Below are 21,785 nucleotides of genomic sequence, written 5' to 3' on the forward strand. Positions count from 1 at the left end.
CCAGACTGGTGGTTCTGTCTCATCTCCTCCTTACCTCCAGCACTATCAGCATTGTGCTGCCAGCATTTTAATGGGGGGCTCCCAGGAAAGGGTCCTGTATCTGGTGGCGAGCTGGTAGTTTCTAAAAGGCAGAGGGATACGAGTTTCAGGTTACTTCCCACCATCTGGACTTCAGGAATGCTAAGCTGAGGCTGGGCAAGGACACAGCGCTGCAAAGCACCTCTGATGGGTAGCAGCTGGGCTGCACTGTCCCTTCTTCACCCTGCACAAAAGTGATACCAGCATCCTCGCCGGGCCAGCTGGGTAGCAGGAGAGCCGGCCCCACGGGGGAGAGCAGCCACGACCTGCCCTGAAAGGCTGAAAGCCTGAGCAAGCAGCCGTGAATATAACGTTTCATTGGCGCAGCTGCAAAACAAGGCAACTTCTGTAGATTTGTGTCACTGTGTGTAGAGCTGGTTGAAAGTTTTAGGAGGTGAGCCACGCTGTTGTTTGGCTATAACGTGCCTTGTTAGGTTCCTCTGGGCAGGAAGATGTAGCATGTGCACTGCATGTGCATTTTCTTCCCCTACCAGCTTCCCTTGGCTGAAGGAGAACCCAGATACCCATTTTGAAGAGCCATAGTAATTTGATTTTGTTTGTTTCATTTTCAAGTTCTCTGAAGGAAAAAGAGCCCATAAGCTTTATTTCAAAGGTGAAACCTGGAACGCTTGCTCCTGGGTCCGGAGGCTGGCATTAAAGGGAAGGTCCTGCCAGCTGCTGCAATGTCCTTCTGGATCACTGGTGAGCAGGAGAGCTCCCCTGTCCCAGTGCTCACTGCCATTCCCCTCAGTTTTCTGCAATTGCGCTGTAATTTCTGTGGTTGTATGCTTAAAAACTTCATGTATAATTATATGAAAGAGCTTGTTTGATTTGATTAGCACAGACTTACAAAAGCATCTAGAGAAAGTATCTTCCCACAGGGAAGCTGTTCTTGACAGAAGAACAGGATTAAACTGGCATTTAGAGAGTTAAACCCTGGTCTTTTTTTGAGGTATAGCTGGAACAGAGACCTTAGACCAACAGGATCTGCTGTACAAAGCCACCTCAGCTGTGCAAAGGGGCTCTGGTGGATTAGGAGCAAAACCAAGTACTTACAGTCTCGAGATTTAACACAGACAATGTAGACGTCTTCAGGATGTGACCAACAAGGAATCAAAAACTTCTGGTTAGCCTTTGCCTGTGGCCCATGGGGCAGAGAGGGACAGAGAAAAATGAAACAGGATTACAGTCCCAATGCTGTGATTAATGTTGGTGTTGAAAGGGGAACAGGACTCTCCGAGTTGCCTGCCTAATCACAGGCTGGAACCTGCTTGGCAAGTCGTCTCCACTTGAGACTCTTCTGGCTGGCAGCCAGAAATATTGTCTGGGACAGGTGACATTGTGTAGGTTTGACATACCTCTTCTGTTGTCCTTGTAATGCTGCCAGCATCCTGTGGTCATTTTTTGTCGATTAGGCTCCTGTTCCTTTGGGGAATTGATAGCTTGAATATTTATTCTTTCTTTCTGGTTGTTTGGGGGGGGGGGGGGGGGGGAGGGAGGAAAAAGAAGGGAGAGCTTAAAAAACAAAATTAGATGGTTGAGGTAACACAGGCTATACTGAAATCTTTAGGATTCACAGCAAAGAATTATGCTTCAGGTCAATTTTGATTTCTAGAAATCAACTTGTTGGTTAAATCCCTGTAGAAAAGTGCTCCTTTAAAGACTCGCTCTGTGCCATGACCATTGCCATAAAAAGGCAGTGTTGAGAGAGTGTCGTAGGTCTGGTGTAAGCACGGCTCGCCATGTGCTTAGGCTTTAAGAAAAAAGCTGCTCCATGAACAGCTGACCTTATGAAGTCTAGTTTCCTGCAGGTTTGGTTTTCTCTCTCGTAAGCCCTGGCTCCTCCATCTCTCTCAAGAAATCTCTTGCAGACAAGAAGGGAGGCAGCAAACGGGGTCTGTGGGTGCTGCTCAATCAGCTGCCTCTCCATGGCGTCCTTGCTGAGCTTTCTCACCTTCTCAGCCAGCTCCTTTGGGTCTTCCCCCACTGCACAAACCAAGCGGGAACTAAATTATCTCAAATACATCAATCCCTCTTCCAAATCTGGGTGAGAATGGCTGATGAATGAAGTGCTATTGGGGAGCAGCAGTGTTGCTGAGGAAAGACAGACTGAGATGGAAGTCTGTTTCCCAAGGAAACTATGCTAAAAAAAATAATGCAATTGTGCAAACATACCCACAAAGTTTAGTAACTATTTGCAGTCCCTGCGTACAGCGTGGTGTGAAGTGGAAAGTGCTGCTGCTCCTGTCTGAGCTTGTGACTCTGCTGAGGACTCTCTGGGTCCCTTGGCATGTCACTGAATGTCGTGCCTCTGGTCCATCCCAGGTGAAAGGGAGGAAATGGGGCATGTTCCCTGATGGATGTCGGGCTCTTTGGGTTAACTCTGGCCATGTGGAGGGGACTGCACAACGGGGCCTCAAACTTGGCCGAGGCCTTTGCGTTTCTGGAACACAAACAACTCAGTTTATAATAATCTCAGTATGTATCTATTTACATAGCTGTTTAGTCCATAAATGTTTCTCGTGAAGGCTCTTTCCAAAGCACATAGAGTACATAAGGCTATTGCTGTGCATTTCTCCAGCTTCAGGGTTCCTTTCTGAAACAAATTTAAGCACTGGAATCCAAGCTGACCAGCAGTCCTGACAATATTTGGAGCTCTAAAAATGAAAACTAGGATTTTTGATACTGTTCCCATTTCTAACTGGCAACCAAGGGAAAGCTCTTGGTGTGGAGAGAATTAACAAGACGCACGGTTAAGTGATGGTCGTGACTCGTGTTTTGCCAAGCAGAGACAGGTCAAATGATTTGGGCGGAAAACAAAACCCAGCTCCGATTGGCAACAGGCTCAGCACAGCGATCCCCACCTCCTCGTCTCCTCTGTCACTCCGAGCATGTCCTTGGAGCACCTCTCAGCGCAGCATGGGGTCGTGCCGGGTGGCCAGCCGGACCTGCAGGGAGAGGTGAGTGAATTACCAGCCTGGTCCCCTTGAGGGGGCATGAGAGGAGGTGACCAAGGGGAGGGAAAAGTGAGCCTGGGGATGCTGAGGCCACGGGCTCCAGCTTTAAACCACGCTCTCCGTGCCTCAGTTTCTCTCGCTCTGCAAAGAGCGGCCCCGAGGCCGGTTAGTGGGGATGTGGGGCTGGGGAGGGGGTTCCTGGGCTGCGTGCCCGCTGGGCAGCGGAGTGCGGGGGGAGGCGGGTGCCCGGGCTGAGCTGGCCGTGCCAGCCCCGCAGCACAAGAGCTGCCCCGGCCGTGGGGACGGCGTCCCGCAGCCTCCCCAGCCCGGGGGCTGTGCCCGGCGCGGCGGGAGCGGAGCTGTCCGCGGGAGCGGAGCTGTCCGCGGAGCGGAGCTGTCCGCGGCCGCCGGTGCTGAGCCGCGCTGGCAGCCGCCGAGCTCCCGCGGGCGCGGAACCTGCGCCCCTCCCGCCGCTACCGCCGCCCCCCCCCCCCGCCCCGCGGAGCTGCCGCGGGAGCCCCGGCAAGTTTCTGGCGGCGGAGAGCGGAGCGGGCTGCGCCGGGGGGGCTCCTTCGGGAAAGGTAAGGGGGGGCCCGGCCGCGGGGGAGACGCTGCCCCGGGCATCCCCGGGAGGGATACGGTGTCCCCGAGCAGCCCCGGCCCTGGGTGTGGGGAGGACACGGTCCCCGTGGTGTCCCCAGCCCCAGTAGCTGTGTCCCCGGCGGGGGGTGGAGCGCAGCGCCGGGGCAGTGCGTGTCCCGGGGTGGGCATGGGGGACCGGCAGCGCCAGCCCCGGGGCGACCTCAGCGCCCGCCTGGGCAACCTTGGGCGCTGGTGCGTGGGGGTGAGCGACACGTCTCCCTGAGAGCTTTGGGGTGCACGGGGGGCATGGGGTTGCACCCCCACAAAGGGACTTGCAGGAGTCCGGGGTGGCTGACAGCGGGAGGCGAAAGCAGACTTGGTTTGTCTGTACCCGGTGGGGATGGGCAGCCCTGGCACAGGAAAACTCAGTCATCTACAAAGTGATTTCGGGTAGCGGACCAAGGGCTGCCTTTCCCTACGCTGCAACCTGTCCTTTAGATACCGAGCAGTCACTCAGCTACGCTCTTTCACTCTTCTATGACTTTTTAAGGCTTGCTTTATTTGCTAGGCAGGCAGCAGTGTCTAAGCTTCCCCTGGGTTAGGAATGCCAGAAATCGATTCCTGCTATTTACTATTGAAAGAGACTGGAGGTCAGCTGAGTTTCCAGGCTCATCAGGTTTCCTCCTCCTCTCCAAGAAAGGCTTTGTGGCACGTTGGCTGAAGAAAAGCAACTGTCCAGGTCTGGAGACAAGAAAGGCAAAACCGACAGTCACACAAAATAAAAAGTATAGTTTTTCAGGTTGACAGAATGCATGTGATCAGGCCAGTCCAGCCAGGCCAGTGTCCTCCCAGGTGCCAGACAGGGACATGGGATGTAGGTTTAGGTTTGATTCTTCCTGTGAACACAAGAGTAGGGTTTGGGATGCAGAGTACAAGGGTTTCCTGGTAATGTACCTGTGGCAGCAGCTGCTTGGAAAACTTCATCTCATTTTGAAGTCTGATTAAATTGAGGGGAAAGTAGCTTTTACAGTCTGTCTCTTCTCAGAACAGAGTCTGAGCGATGGAGCTTAAATCAAATTCAACAGCAGCTTTGTATGCCCAAAGACTACGTGGCCAAGCAGTTTGATTTTAAAGGGCTGCATTGTGCTGGCGGGGTAGCCCCTGATGAGACATTCTCATGTGAAGTCCCTCCCAGAGGAGTTACAGATTTAGTCTTGATTGAACATAGTCATGTTTTTGAAATGTTTTTGAGCTGGAAGAAAATCCAGCAGCTGTTTCTGTCAGAAATTAGTGTGAATGTGTTTAGTACCTGCACTGATATTTCTACAGCTTGTGACTCTCCACTACACGTGACAGCAGAGGGAGAGGCTTGTGCAAGCTTCCCCCTCTGTCGCACGCTCACCTGAGAGCAGCTCGGAGAGAGGGAGGCCTTTGGGCAGGTTTCCAGCAGGCAAGCAGAACCAGAACAGGTTTGTGAATTGGCAGGGAAGCAGGTTACTCACTGTCTTGTTTCCACAAAGGTAAAGATGATGTAAGCACCTCCTGGGGCCAGGTGTGGAGAGGTCCCAGCATCCCCCTCACAGAGATGCTCAGACAAGCGCACCACCTTCTAATTCATCTTGGGGGGGGAAAAGCTTTACAGGCCCCCAGTGAAAGCAGCAGGGCAAAGTCTGAGGTTTCTGCAATAGTTTTTGTACTGATCCTAGCTCCGCTTGCCTGTACTCTGCACATAGCTACAGTAAGTTTACAGGATCTAGTTTGTGATTTACTTTCAGACACAAAAATGATAGCTCTCCCTATTTCTGTAAAACTGATTTATTGTCCATGTGTCAATGACATCAGCATATCTATCAGTGCAAGAGATGCATTTTTATCATTTTCTGTAGTACAATGAGAGATGTGTGCTTTACAGATAGCTCAAGCACAACCATAAAAATAAGGCCTATCCCCAGTAATGTGTCAGAAATAGAAGTTCCTCGCCCCTGGATTATTGTTACTTTTTGCCAGCTTGATCTCACAGGACACTTGCAGCTCCCCTAATCTATTGCAGGATGGAGACCTGCCAGGGATCTGAAGGAAATAAAGTCCTGTAAGCTTTGCCAGTTCTCTCCTTTTGCTGCGTGTGTGCGTGCACGCTGAGGAGCAGGAACAATTCCTTCCAGACTGTTTATGCTGGGCCTTGCCCTGTCTCGTCACCAGTGCAGCTGTGTGACCACAGTCCCTCCTTTTTCCCAGGCTCCACGTTCTTAATACACATATGCTTTGCTAAAGCATCTCAGAGAGGTGGTGTGCATGTGCTGTGTTCAGCATGTCTTGAGGAAGAATGAAAGTTGGCCTAGGGGGGGACTATGAATTATGAGAATTTCAGGACTGATTTGCTCAGCCCTAAATGAAGGTTGTTTCCAATTAGGTTAATGAAGGACGTCATTCTCATGGCCAGAGTCACTCAGTCTGGTACAGGGAGGTATAAATCACCTGTCCCTGTACATGGACACTCTTTACCCTCTGAAGAGCACAGGAGAGTAAGGGAGGTTATTCTCACTGGGCTGTGAAGCATTTAGCATCCAGGGTGCTCTGTGGAGATGAAGCCAGCAGCTCCCTTTCACCACCAGCGCCGTGTCCTCCTGCCCACCCACAGCACAAGGGGCGGCACCTCCACATCCTCCGCTCCTGCTGGATTCACTCTCCTCTGCACCAGCTTTGCTCCTGAGGCGAGTGACTCCCTGTCCCATCCGCGGGTGCCACTCTGCAGCCTGGGACATCGCTCCAGCACTCTGACCCCTCGGCTGGGTCTTGCCCAGCCTGCACCGTCGCAGGGCTCTCGTCACCAGAAACTGCTCGTCCCTTCCTTGCAGTCTGTTGCATATAGGGACGGTCAGAGCAACAAGCAACACTGAAGGCACTTGTGTGGACAAGTGCTGTAACTCGGTGCCCCAGACAGAGCTATAACTGCCCGACAGTGTGTGCATTTATCTCAGTGCACACATCCAAAATGTGCCTGTGGGAGCTCTGCCCATTTTTTATCTGTTTGTGGTTAAGGAGAAAGAGTCACTTTCTCAAGAAATTCTGAAGACAAACTTAAAAGCTGATGAATATGTAGCAAAACCACCTCCCTCCTTCCCTTTTCACAGCCACAGTTTCATACTGTGGGTCTAATAACTTAGTGGTTTTCTAATAAATTTAACCTTAGCATCAATTAAAATGATTTGGCACACAAGGAAGGGAGAGGTGGGCTCCTAACAACATTCATCATAGAAAGCACATTGAGATTAGATTTTCGTTAGCTGTGAAATTAAATACTCTGAAGCAGCTTTTTCACCCTGACAATTATGAATATGCATCAGAGTGATGTTCGCACCCTGCCCTGTCTGCTCCTGCATGTGCTGGTGAGGAGGAAGGCCCATTTCCTCACAAACCTTTGAGAGGGTGTCCTGAAGAATGGAAAATTTGGGCTCCAACCTTTTCTGCTCCCTTGTGATGGAGAAATCTCATCAGAGAACTTTTCTGCAGTGTCCCATCAGTTTTGCCTGCTCTCTTCAGTTAAAGCCTGAGATCCCCTAGTTGTCTGTCTTGCAGCCTGATAACTGTTTTCCACTAAAGCCCGGATTTGCCACTGCTGCTTTTTCCTAAGATAAAATGACTCACAAGATTTTAAATAAAACCTGAACACAAGCCCCATTTATTTTACTATTCATTATGAGTCAATGCGTAGTATGGTGAGGATTTGAGGCTACGGACAAGACTGGCACAGGGCAGGTAAAGAAAGGTTGGGAAATATTTCCCTTTTCCTCCTAGGGATTTCCAGCACTCGTGTCCAGCAAGTCGGGATTGTCGGTGAAAATCTCAAGGGAGAAACTAAGTCTCCACTGAACAGTCAATAAAGGGAGAGATTCAGCTTGAATCCTGGGTGTGAAGCACTTGGAGTGCTTGCAAGGGGCTCACATCACAGGGTCAGTACCAGGTATCCAGGAACATCCCTTTATTGAAATGATTGATCATGTAAAGTGAGAAAACAATCATCGCCCACCCCTGGAGCTGCTGTGCTCCCCTCCTAAGTGATTTTGTAGTTTCTCTGCAATCAAACAGTGTGTACTCGATGCCCAGACCTTGGCTTGCGCTGATGTGGAACCTCACAGGAGCGCAGCCGTTGGGCTGCTTTCCGCAGGCTGCCCTTGCAGGGGGAGCACACTGAAGTCACAGGGCCTGGGGCTACCCAGCTCCCAGAACAGGTAACGACAGTTTTGCTATTGCTTTAATATCTGCTGAAAGATGGGTCCTGCACAGACCAGACCAGGAGGGACAGCTTAAAGCTGCCTGGCATCACCTCTGTTCTGGTGCCTCTGCCTGGCATTCGTGGGCCCTGCTCAGGATTCCTGTTGATTCGATTCCCCAAGCTCCTAGGGAGCAAACGGGAAAGGCCACCCCAGCTGGACACCAGCACGTCCCAGTGCCTTGGCTGGGCAGGCGGGGAGGAGCTTCCCAGAGCTGCAGGTGCCATCAGTCATGCTGAGGACACAGAGAGGGGACAGTCACCTTCAGCATAAACCTGTAAGTGAAAGCCTGCGAGCAGGTGACGAGCTGAGCAAACCGAATTACTCTGGGATGATTTTAGTGTGGTGTGAGTGCAGAAAGATCAGGCAGTGAATTGCTTCCCTGGGTATCCAGCGCAGGCAGAGGACTGGCGGACAGCTTCCCATGTTAATATCAGCTGGGATAATTTTCTGCCTAAACCCTTTTCCCTCTAAGCAGAGCTCAGGTTGGATCTTGGCCCATTGCTGCTCAGACTCCAACCTTGTGTGCCCTATAATTACGTTGTGTAGACATTTACAGGGACAGCCAGGGAGTTTCCACTCTGCCCAGAGCAGCTGGAAAGCCCAAGCGAGTGGATGGCGGTTACAGTGACTTCTCATGAGCAGCATCTGCTGCTGTGCTCTGCACTGCTCTGCACTGTGACCCAGCAAGATGAATAGGGAGAGGGTAGGAGGGGTGTAAAGCAAGCATCTTGTGAATGATGTTGGTTAAGAAAAGCAAACTGATGCAGCTGAACTATATCATGCAAATGAGGTCATTCAAATATGTTAGAGTGGCCCAAGGCTACCCCAGTGCCAAGGCAGAACTGAGAGAGCAGTGTCCACCAGCCAGGAAAGCATAAGGAAAAGCAGAGCAGGGGAGTGTGCACCTGCAAAGTGTGTGCTGGGCTGGCAAGGAGAAGTCCTCCAAGTCAAGTTGCTGCTGTGACACCAACACTATATTATTTAAAGTAGGAAGCCTCTAAGATGCAAATGTTAATATTTTCCTTACATATTTTAGCAGGCGATTATTAAAAGGTAATGAATTTTTAAGACTGAACATCAAAACTGCATGTACATAAATACAAGTAATGATGTATGAGAAGCTGCCATACTGTATTTGTACGTACTGGTAACAAGACAGGGGACATTTGGTATGTTCAAGTAACAACTGACTGTGTGGCAGTCAGCCTGCCTGGGCACTGCTTGGTGCTTTTTCCTATAGGTGACTTGCATATCAAACCCTAAGGGCTAGCAGCCTCTTCCAAGCCAGCAGATAATAGCTGGGGCTTAGTTTCTTGGCAAAGCACATGCTGTTGTTCAATGTGCCTTGTTTTGCACAACAGAAGATTGGAAAAATCCCAGGTGTGGTGGTCATTTCCCTGAAGTGAAAGATTGGAAACCCAAGCAGAAGTGGTTAGACCTCCTGGCTGTCCATGTTTGCCTTCATGATGTCCATGCAGTGCCACAGACCAGACTTTCCAGACCCAAGCAGGAGAATGGGATGTTTCAAAACAGAACAGTACCTCTTTCTCATCACCAAAAGCCAATAAATGAGTTGGGGAAGGAGGCAAGCATGCTCCTGAGAGCCTCTGTCAGTTTAGCAGGAAGATGTAAATGGAGCTTAATTTAAAGTCATATTTGCATCAAGCTGTCAAACTAGTAACTTGGGCAAAACATGTCTCAGGGATGTGGGAGTCTGCCAGCAGCACAAGGGCTTTGGCCATGTCTACCAGGGTGAGCGAGCCAAAACCTGGCTTGCTGTTGCTCCTTCTGTCCTCAGTGCATGACATCTCTTTCTGTGCAGCACACACTTGCTGGGACTGTTTTGCACAGACCAATTCTCTTGCTTTCTACCGTCTTTGTTCATGAGGGTATCAGGAACCATCCAGAGAGGCCAGAAGTTCAACAGAGTGAATTAAGAACTGTGGATGAGCATTGCTGCTCCCATTAACTAAATTAACCAGCATCCTGCCTGGCCTGCAGAGGCAACTCCATCATACTCATGGTATGTAGGCACCAGCCATAAAAATATTTGATTGATTAACATCAGATGCTTGAGATACTCCCACTTACTACTTTTCAGTGAGCCTATGTAAGCTGTAAACATTCCACAGGCTGTGTACCCACCTAACCCAAGAAAGCCATGAAGTAGGCCAGAGGAACCATGGTCCATCAGTATTTGGCTGTATGGGCCAGTAACACAGAGAATGAAGAACTATTGGCAGGATCTCCTGGCAGTTTAACACCAATTAGTGTCTTAAATGTATTCATTTACACTCAAAGCTAATTTACTCATTACTTCAAGTAATTAGCTCCATCTGTCTGAATGCAGCCTTGGGTGTGAGGCAGGCATTTTCACCTGGGTGCGGATAACAAGGGTAGTTGCTCTGTTTGTGAAGCCTATGTCAGCAAAACTCATGAAAAGACAGGCTCCCTCCCCCACGGCTCCTGGCCCATGCGGCTGTAGCTCCCAAGCCGCCTCATGGCAGTTAGAGGTCAGGTAGGGATATGTGCTGGGGATGTTATTGTTATTCACCTCCTCCCCATAAGGCCAAATCTGTTCCCTGTTCTGGCTCGCAGCATGGCCCTGTGAAGACTTGGCTATGGGGCAGGAATAAGCAGCCCCTTGCTGGCCCCAGCTGCCTTCCCCTCCCCAGCCCCTGCTTCCTGGCAGGGCACTGGTGCAGTTCTCCCACAGCATGCAGGTAGGGACCTTGGGGAAGGAGGCAGGACTACTGCATGCATTAAACATCCCAGCAAGCAAGCTAACAGCTATCGAAACATATAATTAAACCATTATTTTCTCTCGCCCCCTCTCTTTTTTTTTTTTTTCCTTCACCTGAACAAAATATTTTTCCATTTATTTGTTATCAGTGAAGGGAGTGAATATACTGAAATGCGTCTGCTGTTCTGCTCTACTACCCTCTATTAACTTCCTAAGCACTTGGGAACCTTTGCCTCAGCTGCGTGAAATAACAGGGAAACTAATTAGGCCGATAAAACTCAATGATTGAGTCAGGCACCCCGAGAAAGGGGATGACTTTTTACTACCTTTTTTTTTTGTTGTTGTTAATACATGTGTTCACCCTCAAGTTCTTCACTGCCTGCACTGCTGGCAGCACAGATCAGATTTAGTTACAACTGAAGAAGGAAGGTCCTAGCCAGGAGCAGTGATGATTGGGGTGACAATTCCTTTCTGTCCCCAGTTGTGGGGTTTCCTGGGCCAGGGTTTGATGAACAGCTTGTTGCAAGTCCCCTTGTCTGCATGGGCCCTTCTCAGCACACACAGCGCACGTCTCGCAGTAGAGGCAATTAATCTGCTGCTGGGATGGCATGTGAACAGGTCTCAGCCACATTGCAAAGAGAGTTTGGACAAAGTCTCTCTCCTGATGTGGACACAGGGACAGGTGGAGGCACGTGAAGGATGGGGCAAGCCTGGAGGAGGTGGAGGACTTTGCAAAACTCAAAGCCTCCAGCTCTGAGCAGCTGATCCCCACGTCCAAACGCACAGCGCCTGCACCAGTCAGCACATGGCCGAGACTTGCAAAGAAAATTTAGATCCAAAGGCTAATGCTAATCAGTAGAATCTAATTGAAGAAGTGGTAATCAAGTGAGATTACCAGCCTGATCCTATTATGGGCCCCCTGCCCAGCCGTTAGGTCAGTGCTGCAGGCAGTGTTCACAAAGCCACCTCCCGTAGTGCTGGGGCCGGGGGTTGCTGGCTGATGGCTTGGTTGTTGCGCGGTGCCGGGAGCGTGTCGCAGAGGTGTCCTCCCTGCGAGCCGAGCGAGCAGAGCGCTCCTTCGTTAGCCAGAATTCGCTCTCACTTGTATTTGTATCTTGCTTTGCAGATGGGAAATGTGTCCAACACCTCAGTGTTCATCTCCACCTTATCGGAGAGAGAAGACCTGATTTTTGGCACGCTCTACTTAGTCTTTGGTAAGGAAAGACAGCCAGTTATACCTCTCTCCCTGCTGCGGGCAGTCCAGGTGCCTGCCTGCCAGAGACGTTCAGGCCTTGTGCAGTCACTGATGCTTCCAGAAGCGTTCAGTCATTAGCAGAATAATCAGACTGGGCCCTTCCCATGTTAGCCCTCCCCACATTACTCAAAAGGATGATCTGGACAAAGCTTGGTGATTGCATTCCCTTCTCAGGGGAACTGCAAGTACCAGTTATGTTTTTAAATATTTGGAAAGTTGAAGAACAACCTTTGAGGAATGTGCTGTAACTTCTTCTGCAGCCACCTGATGTGAGATGGATAGAGACTCTCTGTTATCATTGCCAGTTTCATGACTATTGAAGGTGATTTCGATGTCCAGCTGGCCCTTGCTTTCAGCAGAAGATTCTGATCAATGTCCTGTGATTTAGAGTTAGTGGCACTGAAAAGCCAGCAGGCAGAACTGAGGGGCTGGGATGTGCTCTGAGGTGGCCTAGACCTGGTTGGTGTGGGCCAGAAGTGAACGATGGGCAAAGAAAAGCCTGCCAATGTGCTGAGCCCTGAGTAAGTTGTCTCCCAAATGCTAGAAGAGTTTTTCACGCCTGCGAGGAGGGGGAACCCAAGGGATGCTCACGCCTCTGGGACTATCAGCAATCCTATAGGCACCTACAGATCCTAGGAGTTAGTAAAGCTACTAAAATGTACTTAGTACAGATGTGAGATTAGATTGGTGGGAAAAATGCCTCATGATGCTGGGAAGATGGACAGACATCTCAGTACTCTACCCTTCAGCAACTCCAGAGCCTCCAAATCTCTGGATTTGGCCAGGTCCTGAGTGGGAATCCTGTTCCTGAGGGGAACTTTAGTGTTGGCCATTCAGCGGCTTTGGAAGGTGGTTCTTACCATGGTAGTTCATTTACAGCCTAATCCTTTAGGGAGAAACTCTCAGACTACCCAACCTGCCCCGAGAGCGGCAAAGATTCCCCTTCTGAGGATACTGAAACCTCTTTTCAATGAAAGCACTATTACGTAACAAAAAAAAAAAGAGAGAAAGCCCTTGTTATAAAATTTGAATCACTACTGTTGTTTTAAATACACTAATAGCAAACAAAGAGTGGTCTTTTGTTTAGTCTGGATTTTCCTTGATCTTCATAAATCCTTTCTTCTTGTTTATTTTGTTACCGTGGTATTGGACAACACAGACTCACAGGAGTGACATTGCCAGGAAGAAATTAAAAAGGCAAAGGGGCCCAGGTCCTTGGACTCACATCAGAAGAGCAATCGCACAAAGCTCCTGTTATTTATCTAGCTGGAAGGAAGTGCCCCCCTTGCTCCTTCCAGCTGGAAGTGGTGACTCTGGCCAGATACTGCACCCGGAGCCCATTGCAGTCTCATCCCATCACTGCCCTCCTACCAAACGCCTCTGTAGGATCTCAGGAAGGGAAAGGGATCAAATTCAATGTAAAGCAGCTCCAGATGTGCTCACAGAGCTCTGCAGGTCCCATGGGCTCCCCTGCTCAGCTCGCTCCGGAGGGGGAAGCCTGGAACCCTTTCCACCCTCTGTGGACATCTCCGGTGTTTGCTTCCAAACATCTCAAGATGATCCTGGCTCCTTTCCCGACTGTTTCATACAGCACTGTTCCTCTGCCTTCTCCGCAGGCATCGTGTCTCTCTCTGGGAACTCGCTGCTGCTGCTGGTGGCCTATCAGAAGAGGTCCATGCTGAAGCCTGCCGAGTTCTTCATCGTCAACCTGGCCATCAGTGACCTGAGCATGACAGTGACGCTCTTCCCCCTGGCCACCTCATCCTTCTTTGCACACAGGTACCTTGTGGAAGCGGTTCTGCACTGGCCGACAGCCCTGGCTGCAGTTTGCAAACCTTGTCTTGAAACGGGGAGATCCCTGACAGGAGCTGCAGAGGGGCCCAAGGGGTCAGTCTGGTGGCACTGGGGCACTGTGTAACCTCACAGACATCCATCCTGCAGCAGGGTGCTTTTGCTGTTCCCTGTCCCTCCAGTTTATCACACAGACGTGCTGTAAAAGGGGTTTGGTGGTGGGTTTCTGAGCTGGCACTCTCGTGGCGTGGGCGCTGCAGTGGTGTGCAGTGGTGTGGGTCTGGGCAGCTCCCACACCTGTGGCTCCATCTGTGCTTGTCACTGGGATGCTCAGGGAACAAATTAGGGGTAAGATCATGCCCATGTTTTCTTGGGTAATCAGGTGCTGCAGCCTGTTGCAACCACCCCATGCATGGCCAGCTTTGCTTCTGGTGTGGCACCAGCAGCTGAGGCCCCATCGCCAGGAGAGCAGCTGGGAAATACCCAGCCTTCCCCCAGAGCAGGAATCATGGAGAAAATGCCCATCCAGCCGCCTGGCAGGGGTGTCAGGCAGCTTCCCGGGGCAGAGGGGAAGGGCTGGGTTTACCTGCAGGCTTTCCCTTGCAGGTGGCTGTTCAACCAGGCGGTGTGCACCCTCTACGCCTTCTGTGGGGTCTTGTTCGGGCTCTGCAGCCTCACCAGCCTGACGGTGCTCAGCACGGTTTGCTGCCTGAAGGTCTGTTACCCAGCATATGGTACGTGCTGGGATGCGTTATCTGAGCTATGCTCACACCCCTCTCTGTTTACATAACCCTTTGTTTTTCGGGCCAGATCCACCTTTTCTGGGAAAGCTTTGCCGCAGGGCAAAGTATTCCCAGGTGCAGCAGACTCTGAAGGCTTTTACCGCTTGTGTATTCACCTTTATACTGAAGTCTTAGAAAATTAGGGAGTTTTAGATTTGATGGGGATTGGGACAAAAAGGAGAAAACCCGCCTCCCCCAGTGCTTCAGTCTGCCAGAGAGGAAAAGGTCCTTCACATGACAGTGTCTGGGGTGGCTTTGAGCAGTCCCTGCCCCATGCCCAGGCTGTTGCAGCCGGGCAACCTCCCTGCCGGCCCCATGGGCCGTGGGTGCAGCCACGTCCCCACGGGGCTGTGGGTGCAACGTCCCCCCCCATGCCACCAGCAGCCACACGACCTCCCAGCAACTCCCCCAAAGCCGAGAGAGGCTGCACCACCGATCCTGCCACTTGCTGCGTGGATTGTGGCAAACCCTTACGTTTCTCTTGGCTCCTTGCTCTGGCCGCCTGCCTGAGGGGACAGGAGGATACCCGTGCACCCTGGGGCCCTGGGGTGAGCGCTGGTGTGGCTCTACCCACTGCCGTGCTGTGATCAGCAGCTCCTGCCCTGTGCGGGTGACCCCAGCTGTGTCCCAGGGTGGCTGGCCTCGTCCCCGGTGCCTGGAGGTGTGGGGAGCTTGGGGTCACAGCCCCTCTCTCTGCTCCCCCTTGCCTATGGGAAACCATCCTCACCCCAATCCCTTTGCCACAGGCAACAAGTTCTCGCCCTGCCACGCCGGAGTGCTGCTGCTGTGCGTCTGGGCATACGCCCTGATGTTCGCCACGGCCCCCTTGGCCGAGTGGGGCAGCTATGGCCCCGAGCCCTACGGGACAGCCTGCTGCATCACGTGGAAAGCCTCGAGCAGGGAGGCCACACTCTACATCCTTGCCCTCTTCATCTTCTGCTACCTTCTCCCCTGCCTCCTCATCCTCATCTCCTACTCGCTGATCCTCTGGACAGTGCGGGTGTCCCGAAGAGCCGTCAGGCAGCACACGTCCCCCCAGCGCAGAGCCCGCAGCGTGCACAGCCTGATCGTGAAGGTAGGGGAGGCCTTGGGTCGCTGTGGGGTCTTGGGGTGCCCCCTGACCCAGCCCACCGCCCCATGGGCAGGCGAATGCGGCAGGACCCCTTCTGCCAGGGCGTCTGCTGCTCCCGATGAATTCTCCAGGTGTCTGAATCAGTGTGGGTAATAACACATGTCTCCTCGTTTAAAGCCATCAGGTGGAGGAGTTTTAATTTTAAATTACATTGGAAAAGATCATAAAAGGAGCTTGCATGAGTCATTGTTCCCCAGACTACAAGCTAATACTATACTTTACCAAGGATATGTCAAAAAAAAAAAAAGTGGATACCCTTTAAAAAAAAAAACCAAACACAAAAGAAAACAGCTTGCAAGCCTGGTGTAGAAGGAAACATTCATGTCTGCTTAGAGGAGGGGGGGTCTGAGCATGGCCCGTTTCCAGAGCCTCCCGGTCGGTCTGCGTGCCGGCACACAGATTGCTGGAGAGATTTTGAGTGCTGCCAAAACGCTGTTGGAGTCCAATGCTGGCCTGGTCCCAGCCAGGTCGCTGGGTGCTTTGTTCCCATCTGCCGTGGTGGACTGAGGCAATTCCCGAGTTTCCCAGGTGGGACGGGGTGTGAGACGCTTGACGGTTTATGCGCCCACGCTGGGACATGCTGAGTCGCTGCCCTGATGTCTGACACCCTGATGCTCCAGTGTGATGGGTCTGGAAGGCTGAGCACCTTTCCCTGGGGATGTGACCGACTGCTCGGGGTCTCATTGCACATGGCTGAGATTTGGGGGGTGGGTCAGCATCCTGCCTGTGCTGCAGGAAGCTCACAGCACCACCATGTCCATCTGCTTCTCTTCCAGCTGAGCATTGCTGTGTGCCTGGGGTTTCTGGGTGCCTGGACCCCTTACGCTGTCATTGCCCTGTGGGCAGTCCTTGGCGACGCCAGCCAGGTGCCAGCACTGGCCTTTGTGCTGTCAGCCGTCTTTGCCAAGTCCTCGACACTCTACAACCCGCTGGTGTACCTGCTCTTCAAGCCCAACTTCCAGAAGTTTCTCTCCAAGGACATGGTGCTCCTCCAGGCCATCCGCACCCTCCTCTGCTGTGGCTGCCCGAGCGCTGCGCTCCCGCCCTTCCCATCCCCGGGCTTCGGTGACCACCCTGGGGCTTGCAGAAACTGCAACGACACTTTTGAGTGTTTCAGTAACTACCCCAAGTGCTACAAACTCCCCCAGGTGCCCGGCAGCTCGCCCCGGCATGCTCCCCTGGCTATGCTGGCCGATGGAGCTGCTTGTCAGCCAGGGCTGAAGAGGACGGTGCAGGTGATGGTGCTTGTCACACGGAAAAGGTCAGGCCTGGGCACTGCGAATGTGGCGGGGGAAGCTCTGCCATCAGATTTCATGAAAGACCTTCTCTGAGCCCAGCCATGCCTGGCTGTGTCCTACCAGCGCACTGGAAGACAAACCCAAACGCACCATTTCTCTCACCTACATATCTGATGGACCCCCAGCATGTTCTGCAGATGAAGTGACATGAAAACTTAAGACCAGCCTTGTGTCCCCCTCTGGTTTGCCTCTTGCAACTCTGAGCCTAGTCTTTGTACTTGCAAAAAACCCCAAATGTAATAGACCCCCAGTGCCTGAAACCTGCCCAGGGTGCAAGTCCAGGGTGAAGTTTCTCCTGCAGCTTGCTCGCTGGGCCCTTGGCCTTTGGTTTCCATCCTGGTGCTCTGATGACCAAGTAGGAACTTGGTTGTCTTAAGAAACTGTGCCTCGCAGGGAGGGCTGGGGGCCAGGAGGCCCCGAGAGGCATCCCACCTCCAGCGCCAGCTCCTACAGCCCCCACTGACCATGTCCTTTCCTGTGGGGAGCAGGACCACGCCGCTCAGCTACCTCACTTGGGATTATGAAGCATCTTTATATACCTCTCAAGAGACTACTCTCTGCGCGGGCTGGGTTACCCCACTCCCTTGATTTGAATGCAAACCCAGCACCATCCTATAGATCGAAATGGGAGCTTGTCTTTAGAGTAAGGATTTGGGGTTAAAATAATCCCAGTGTGAGTAATAGCAGTCCCAGGTCGTGCTCTCCAGGCAGGGAATGGCAAATCTGTGGCCGAGCACCATCCTGGCAGCGGGGCTGTGGCTGTAGGGTGTCTCCCAGCAGCTGGGACGAGGGGGCAGCTCATGCCATCTGCGCTGCTGCGCAGGGGAGCAGCTGCCTGGGCAACAGCATCCCGCGGGCTCGTAGTCAGCGTTTGGAGACCAGTGTGGGCAGTTCTGTGGGCAGTTCACCCACAGGAAGAGCGGGATGAAAAGGACCAAGAAGCTGTGAAAGGGCCCGATGCAAAGCCATCAATAGAAACGTCCCCACGTTCTCCACCGTGGCAGGCGCAGGGCAGGCTTGCAGCCATCTCTCTCCCGTAGCCTGCTGGTAGCCCCGTTGTGAAGCTCCCCTGGGGCTGAGCTCGGGGGCTCCCCGTCCCACCCCAGCACCAAGCTGCCTGTGTGCCCAGCCTTGGGCACGGCGGGAGCTGGTTCTGCTTTGCAGGGCCTGAATAACAGAGCCAGGGTGCCCAGAGAGGTTGGTTATGCCCCAAAAAATTAAAAGATGCATTCAAGGTGACGAGAAGAGTCAGTAGCAGAGGTGGGAAATGTGCTGCCCTTCGGCACCCAGCCAGCTCGTGGGAGCACTTTATGTTGTCACTGGTTAACGAACAAAACCACGCCACAACCCATCGCCAGAGCTGCAGCATTAAATCATGGCTGTGCTAAACAGGAATAGGGAACCGTTTTCTGCACCGAGTGCTGGGAAACAGCCGCTGCCCTCGATGCCGTCGCCGCCTGCCAGCTCTGCCTGCCAGCTCTGCCTGCCAGCCGCTCTGCCTGTAAGCTGACCCTGAGCTCTCCCTCCTCCCTCCGCTCTCCAGATACAGATATTGCTATTTTTAGCAGTTGCTCCCAGAACCGGGATGTATCACTGCCTTTTCTTAGCATGGATAGAGCAGCCTCCTCTCTTCGGAGGACACACAGCACTTCTTCACAAAAGACCCGCCAGCTGCAGGGGTGTGCAGAAATACAGAGGGGTGGGTGTGCTCCCCGGGGGCAGACGGCCCATCCCCACCACCAGTCATTTAAGCTACTAACTTGATACCACTGAGCCTAGGCATTAAAAATATCGAGGTTTTTGGCCTCAGTGTTACGGCCCAATTCCAGCATAGGTGGCAACATGGCCAGTGTGGGCTCTGCGGTGGGGAAAGAGGCACCCAGCAAAGCAGCTCAGGGTGCTGGGGCACAGGCAGTCCTGCTCTTGCTTTCCCTGTCTGTGCCATCGTTACTGGCTGCTGCTGCACAGCTCTAATTAGCACACGACAGCATGGCAGTCGTGGCACTTGCTTTTGTCCCTTGGTCATTTCCACTTAGCCACTTTAACTAGCAGTATCCCCGTGACAGGAGAGGACCTGTGACAAGAGAGGATCGTTGATGCCTCTGGGGTGCACTTGCATCTTCCTGGGATGGTTTTGCCCAGGTGTGTGTGATACCTACAGGTGCAGACAGTTGGGGCAGGGCAGGGTTTATGCACAAGAGCCAAGTAATAACTGAAAGGCCACGCAGGGAGCGACGCTCCTGCCTTCGCTTCCTACTCCTGCTATGCAAAAAACCCCACCCAACCCAAAGATGTCCAATATTTGCAAAATGCTGCAAACAAACAAAAATCAGGGCAGCCAGTGAAGAGAGAGGACAAAGTTTCCAAGCTGGGTGCAGGTTTCTAGGAGGGCCAGTCACCACCCGGCCCGGGGCATGGCTGCTCAGCCCCTTTGCACCCCGCAGCTTGGGGTGCTGCTCCCCATGCCCTGTCCCAGGCACCCCAGTACACGAGGGAATCACAAGCACTTGGTGTCTCTGCTGACTAGTCATCGTGTTCCAGAAACTCTACATTTTTAAAGTAAATTCACTCATGCACAACCGGTGTTTGACTTGGTTCAATTATGTGTTCGCGGCCGCGCTCTGGGATGAAGGGGAGTACTGGTGCTGTGCCTGCCGCTGCGCGTGGCCGGGGCGGGAGCGTGGGCAGCTCCGTGCTGTGGGTGAGCGGGGCACAGACCAGGCATGGCCCATGGGCCCTGGGGCAAGCAAACCTCTCCTGCCCCAGCAGCTGAGCCTTCCTCCTGCCGGGGTGAGGCAGGGCCCTGCCGCACCGCTGCGTGCTGGGGCAGCCGGGCCCATGGGCTGCACCCCTGAGCTGCCACCTCGGCCAAGCGCCGGCTGTACCCGCTGCCCATCGCTGCCCTGGGAGGAGAGGAGCGCCCAGAGAGGTGGCCAAGGGCCCATTTCCCACCGGAGGGCATGAACACGAAGGGCTGCTGCCATCTCCTGGGGACTCTCAGGGCATGGCCACCCTGGGATGGCTCAGGGGGCTGAGGACATGACCCCGGCCGGGCTGGGCCTTCGGGCTGTTACGGGCTCAGGGACATGGTGTGGTCCAGCCACTGATGCAGCGTTGGGTCCCCGCTTTGCTGACCAGCCCCCCTGGCCTGCCCCTTTGTCCCCTGGTAGCTAAAAAATACTGTGGTCCAGAAATCACCTAAAGGAGACAGGAAAAAAAAATTTGCAAATCCCCCGGGTCCATTATTACTCCAGGAAAACCCCAGATCAGCACCTTCATCTTTAGTTTGGTGTGAAAATGCGTAACATTGGGACCATGTAATACTGAGTATACTTTAATCTACATTCATGCAAGACAGTCACGCTGCTGGCGAGTCCCGGCAGCGACACTGCAGCCACTTAGCAAAATTAAAATCAATTTAATTAACTCCCTGCACTGTGGCCAGGCCAAACAGCAGGTCCAGGCTCCCTCCCCCAACACAGCCCGGGGCTGCCATGACCCAGGTACCTGCCAGGCCGGACCCAACCCCTGGGGCCTGGCCCAGCTGGTGCCGATTTAATCGGTGTCCCCAGCTGGGAATGGTGCCATCAGCTGCCACCAATTACCCGAGGACAAGAGCCCTCCCTTCAAGGGCAGCTCCTGGGGCTGTGAGGAGGATGGTGGCTTCACCCCCGGGGCTGCGGTAGGGTCTGCGCTAGCTGCTGCGGTTGGGCAGCGCTTGGGAGGTGGTTGCTGGTTGTGAGAACTGATTTCTTTAGCTTTTGGTGCTGCCTCTGCCTGGTCCTCAGTCCTGAGTCGGATGGGGAGGAGGGGTTGGGGGCTGCAGTGCTGTGGTGCTGCTCTGTCAGAGTCTGGTCCTGGTGCAGGGAAGAGGCCAGGGCTGCCTCGCGTTGGGTTTGGGGCCTGGGCAGGCGTGCTGTGGTCCCTGTGCTTCCCACTCGGTGCTGGCTGAGTGAGAGCACTTGTGCCTTTTACCAAGCTCAGTCAACCTCTTGAGGCTGAAGATGCTGAGGCAAGTGCAGACGTGTATGCTCCACTGATCTGCACATAAGCAGTATATAGTCACCAAAAGCCCAGCCTGAACCAGAAAACCTGCAGCAAGAAATCATTCTCAAGGAGACTCCTTCCCAAAGGCAAGCTGGCAGAGGCCAGTTACAACCATAAGGCAGATCCAAAAGCTCTATTTTGGGGATTATTTTCTGCCCAAATCTCCCATGATTTCACACCCATCACTGTCATAAAATCACTTGGGTACCAACCTGATTGTATAGGGCAATAACCCTTGGCATTTCTGTGTTCCACCCCGGCAGTACCGCAGGGCTCTGGGCTATGCAGTTTGCTCACTGTGACTCCATTAATAACCTGCAAAGCAGCAGCATTTCCAGGACACCTTCTCCTTTGCTGCCTTACCTTGAAAGGTAAGCAGGTGACTCATGCACTCCTGCTCCTCTCAGGAGAGCCCCAGCCTGGCGGGGGTTTAGGTTTGAAGAGAATTTAAGGGTGAACTAAAGCAGCCAGTGTGTGTCCACACAGCCTTCCCACTCATCCTGGGGACACAGGCACACTGCTCAAATCATAGAATCAGTCACAGAATACCAGGTTGGAAGGGATCTCAAGGATCATCTGGTCCGACCATTCTTGGCAAAAGCACGGTCTAGACAAGATGGCCCAAGCACCCTGTCCAGCTGAATATTAAAAATGTCCAGTGTTGGGGAATCCACCACTTCCCTGTGGACATTATTCCAGTGGCTGATTGTTTTCGTTGTGAAAAATCTTCCTCTTGTGTCCGATTGGAATCTCCTCAGGAGTAACTTGTACCCATTACCCCTTGTCTTTTCCATGTGACCCCTTGTAAAAAGGGAGTCTCCACCTTCTTTGTAGCCACCCTTTAAA

General features: G+C 52.8%; 1 protein-coding gene across 7 annotated transcripts in view; it reads left to right on the forward strand.

Annotated features, from left to right (window-relative positions):
- The window catches only part of LOC141931074 (opsin-5-like), a 43,059-nt gene extending 23,588 nt beyond the window's left edge, over positions 1-19,471 (forward strand). For 4 of the 7 annotated variants that reach the window (XM_074842748.1, XM_074842746.1, XM_074842747.1 and 1 more), the window contains 6 exons: positions 2,868-3,038; positions 11,761-11,848; positions 13,506-13,668; positions 14,287-14,414; positions 15,209-15,537; positions 16,371-19,471. In XM_074842748.1, the coding sequence (XP_074698849.1) occupies positions 2,970-3,038; positions 11,761-11,848; positions 13,506-13,668; positions 14,287-14,414; positions 15,209-15,537; positions 16,371-16,925 (1,332 nt within the window). In that variant the 5' untranslated portion in view covers positions 2,868-2,969 and the 3' untranslated portion in view covers positions 16,926-19,471. Of the gene's footprint in view, positions 1-2,867; positions 3,039-3,571; positions 3,617-9,255; positions 9,915-11,760; positions 11,849-13,505; positions 13,669-14,286; positions 14,415-15,208; positions 15,538-16,370 lie in introns of those variants that run through there. The other 3 variants (XM_074842751.1, XM_074842752.1, XM_074842749.1) reach the window with 3 other exon arrangements.
- The last annotated feature ends 2,314 nt before the right edge of the window (positions 19,472-21,785 follow it).

This window comes from Strix aluco, chromosome 17 (assembly GCF_031877795.1).
Source record: "Strix aluco isolate bStrAlu1 chromosome 17, bStrAlu1.hap1, whole genome shotgun sequence".
Classification (NCBI taxonomy): Eukaryota; Metazoa; Chordata; class Aves; order Strigiformes; family Strigidae; genus Strix; species Strix aluco.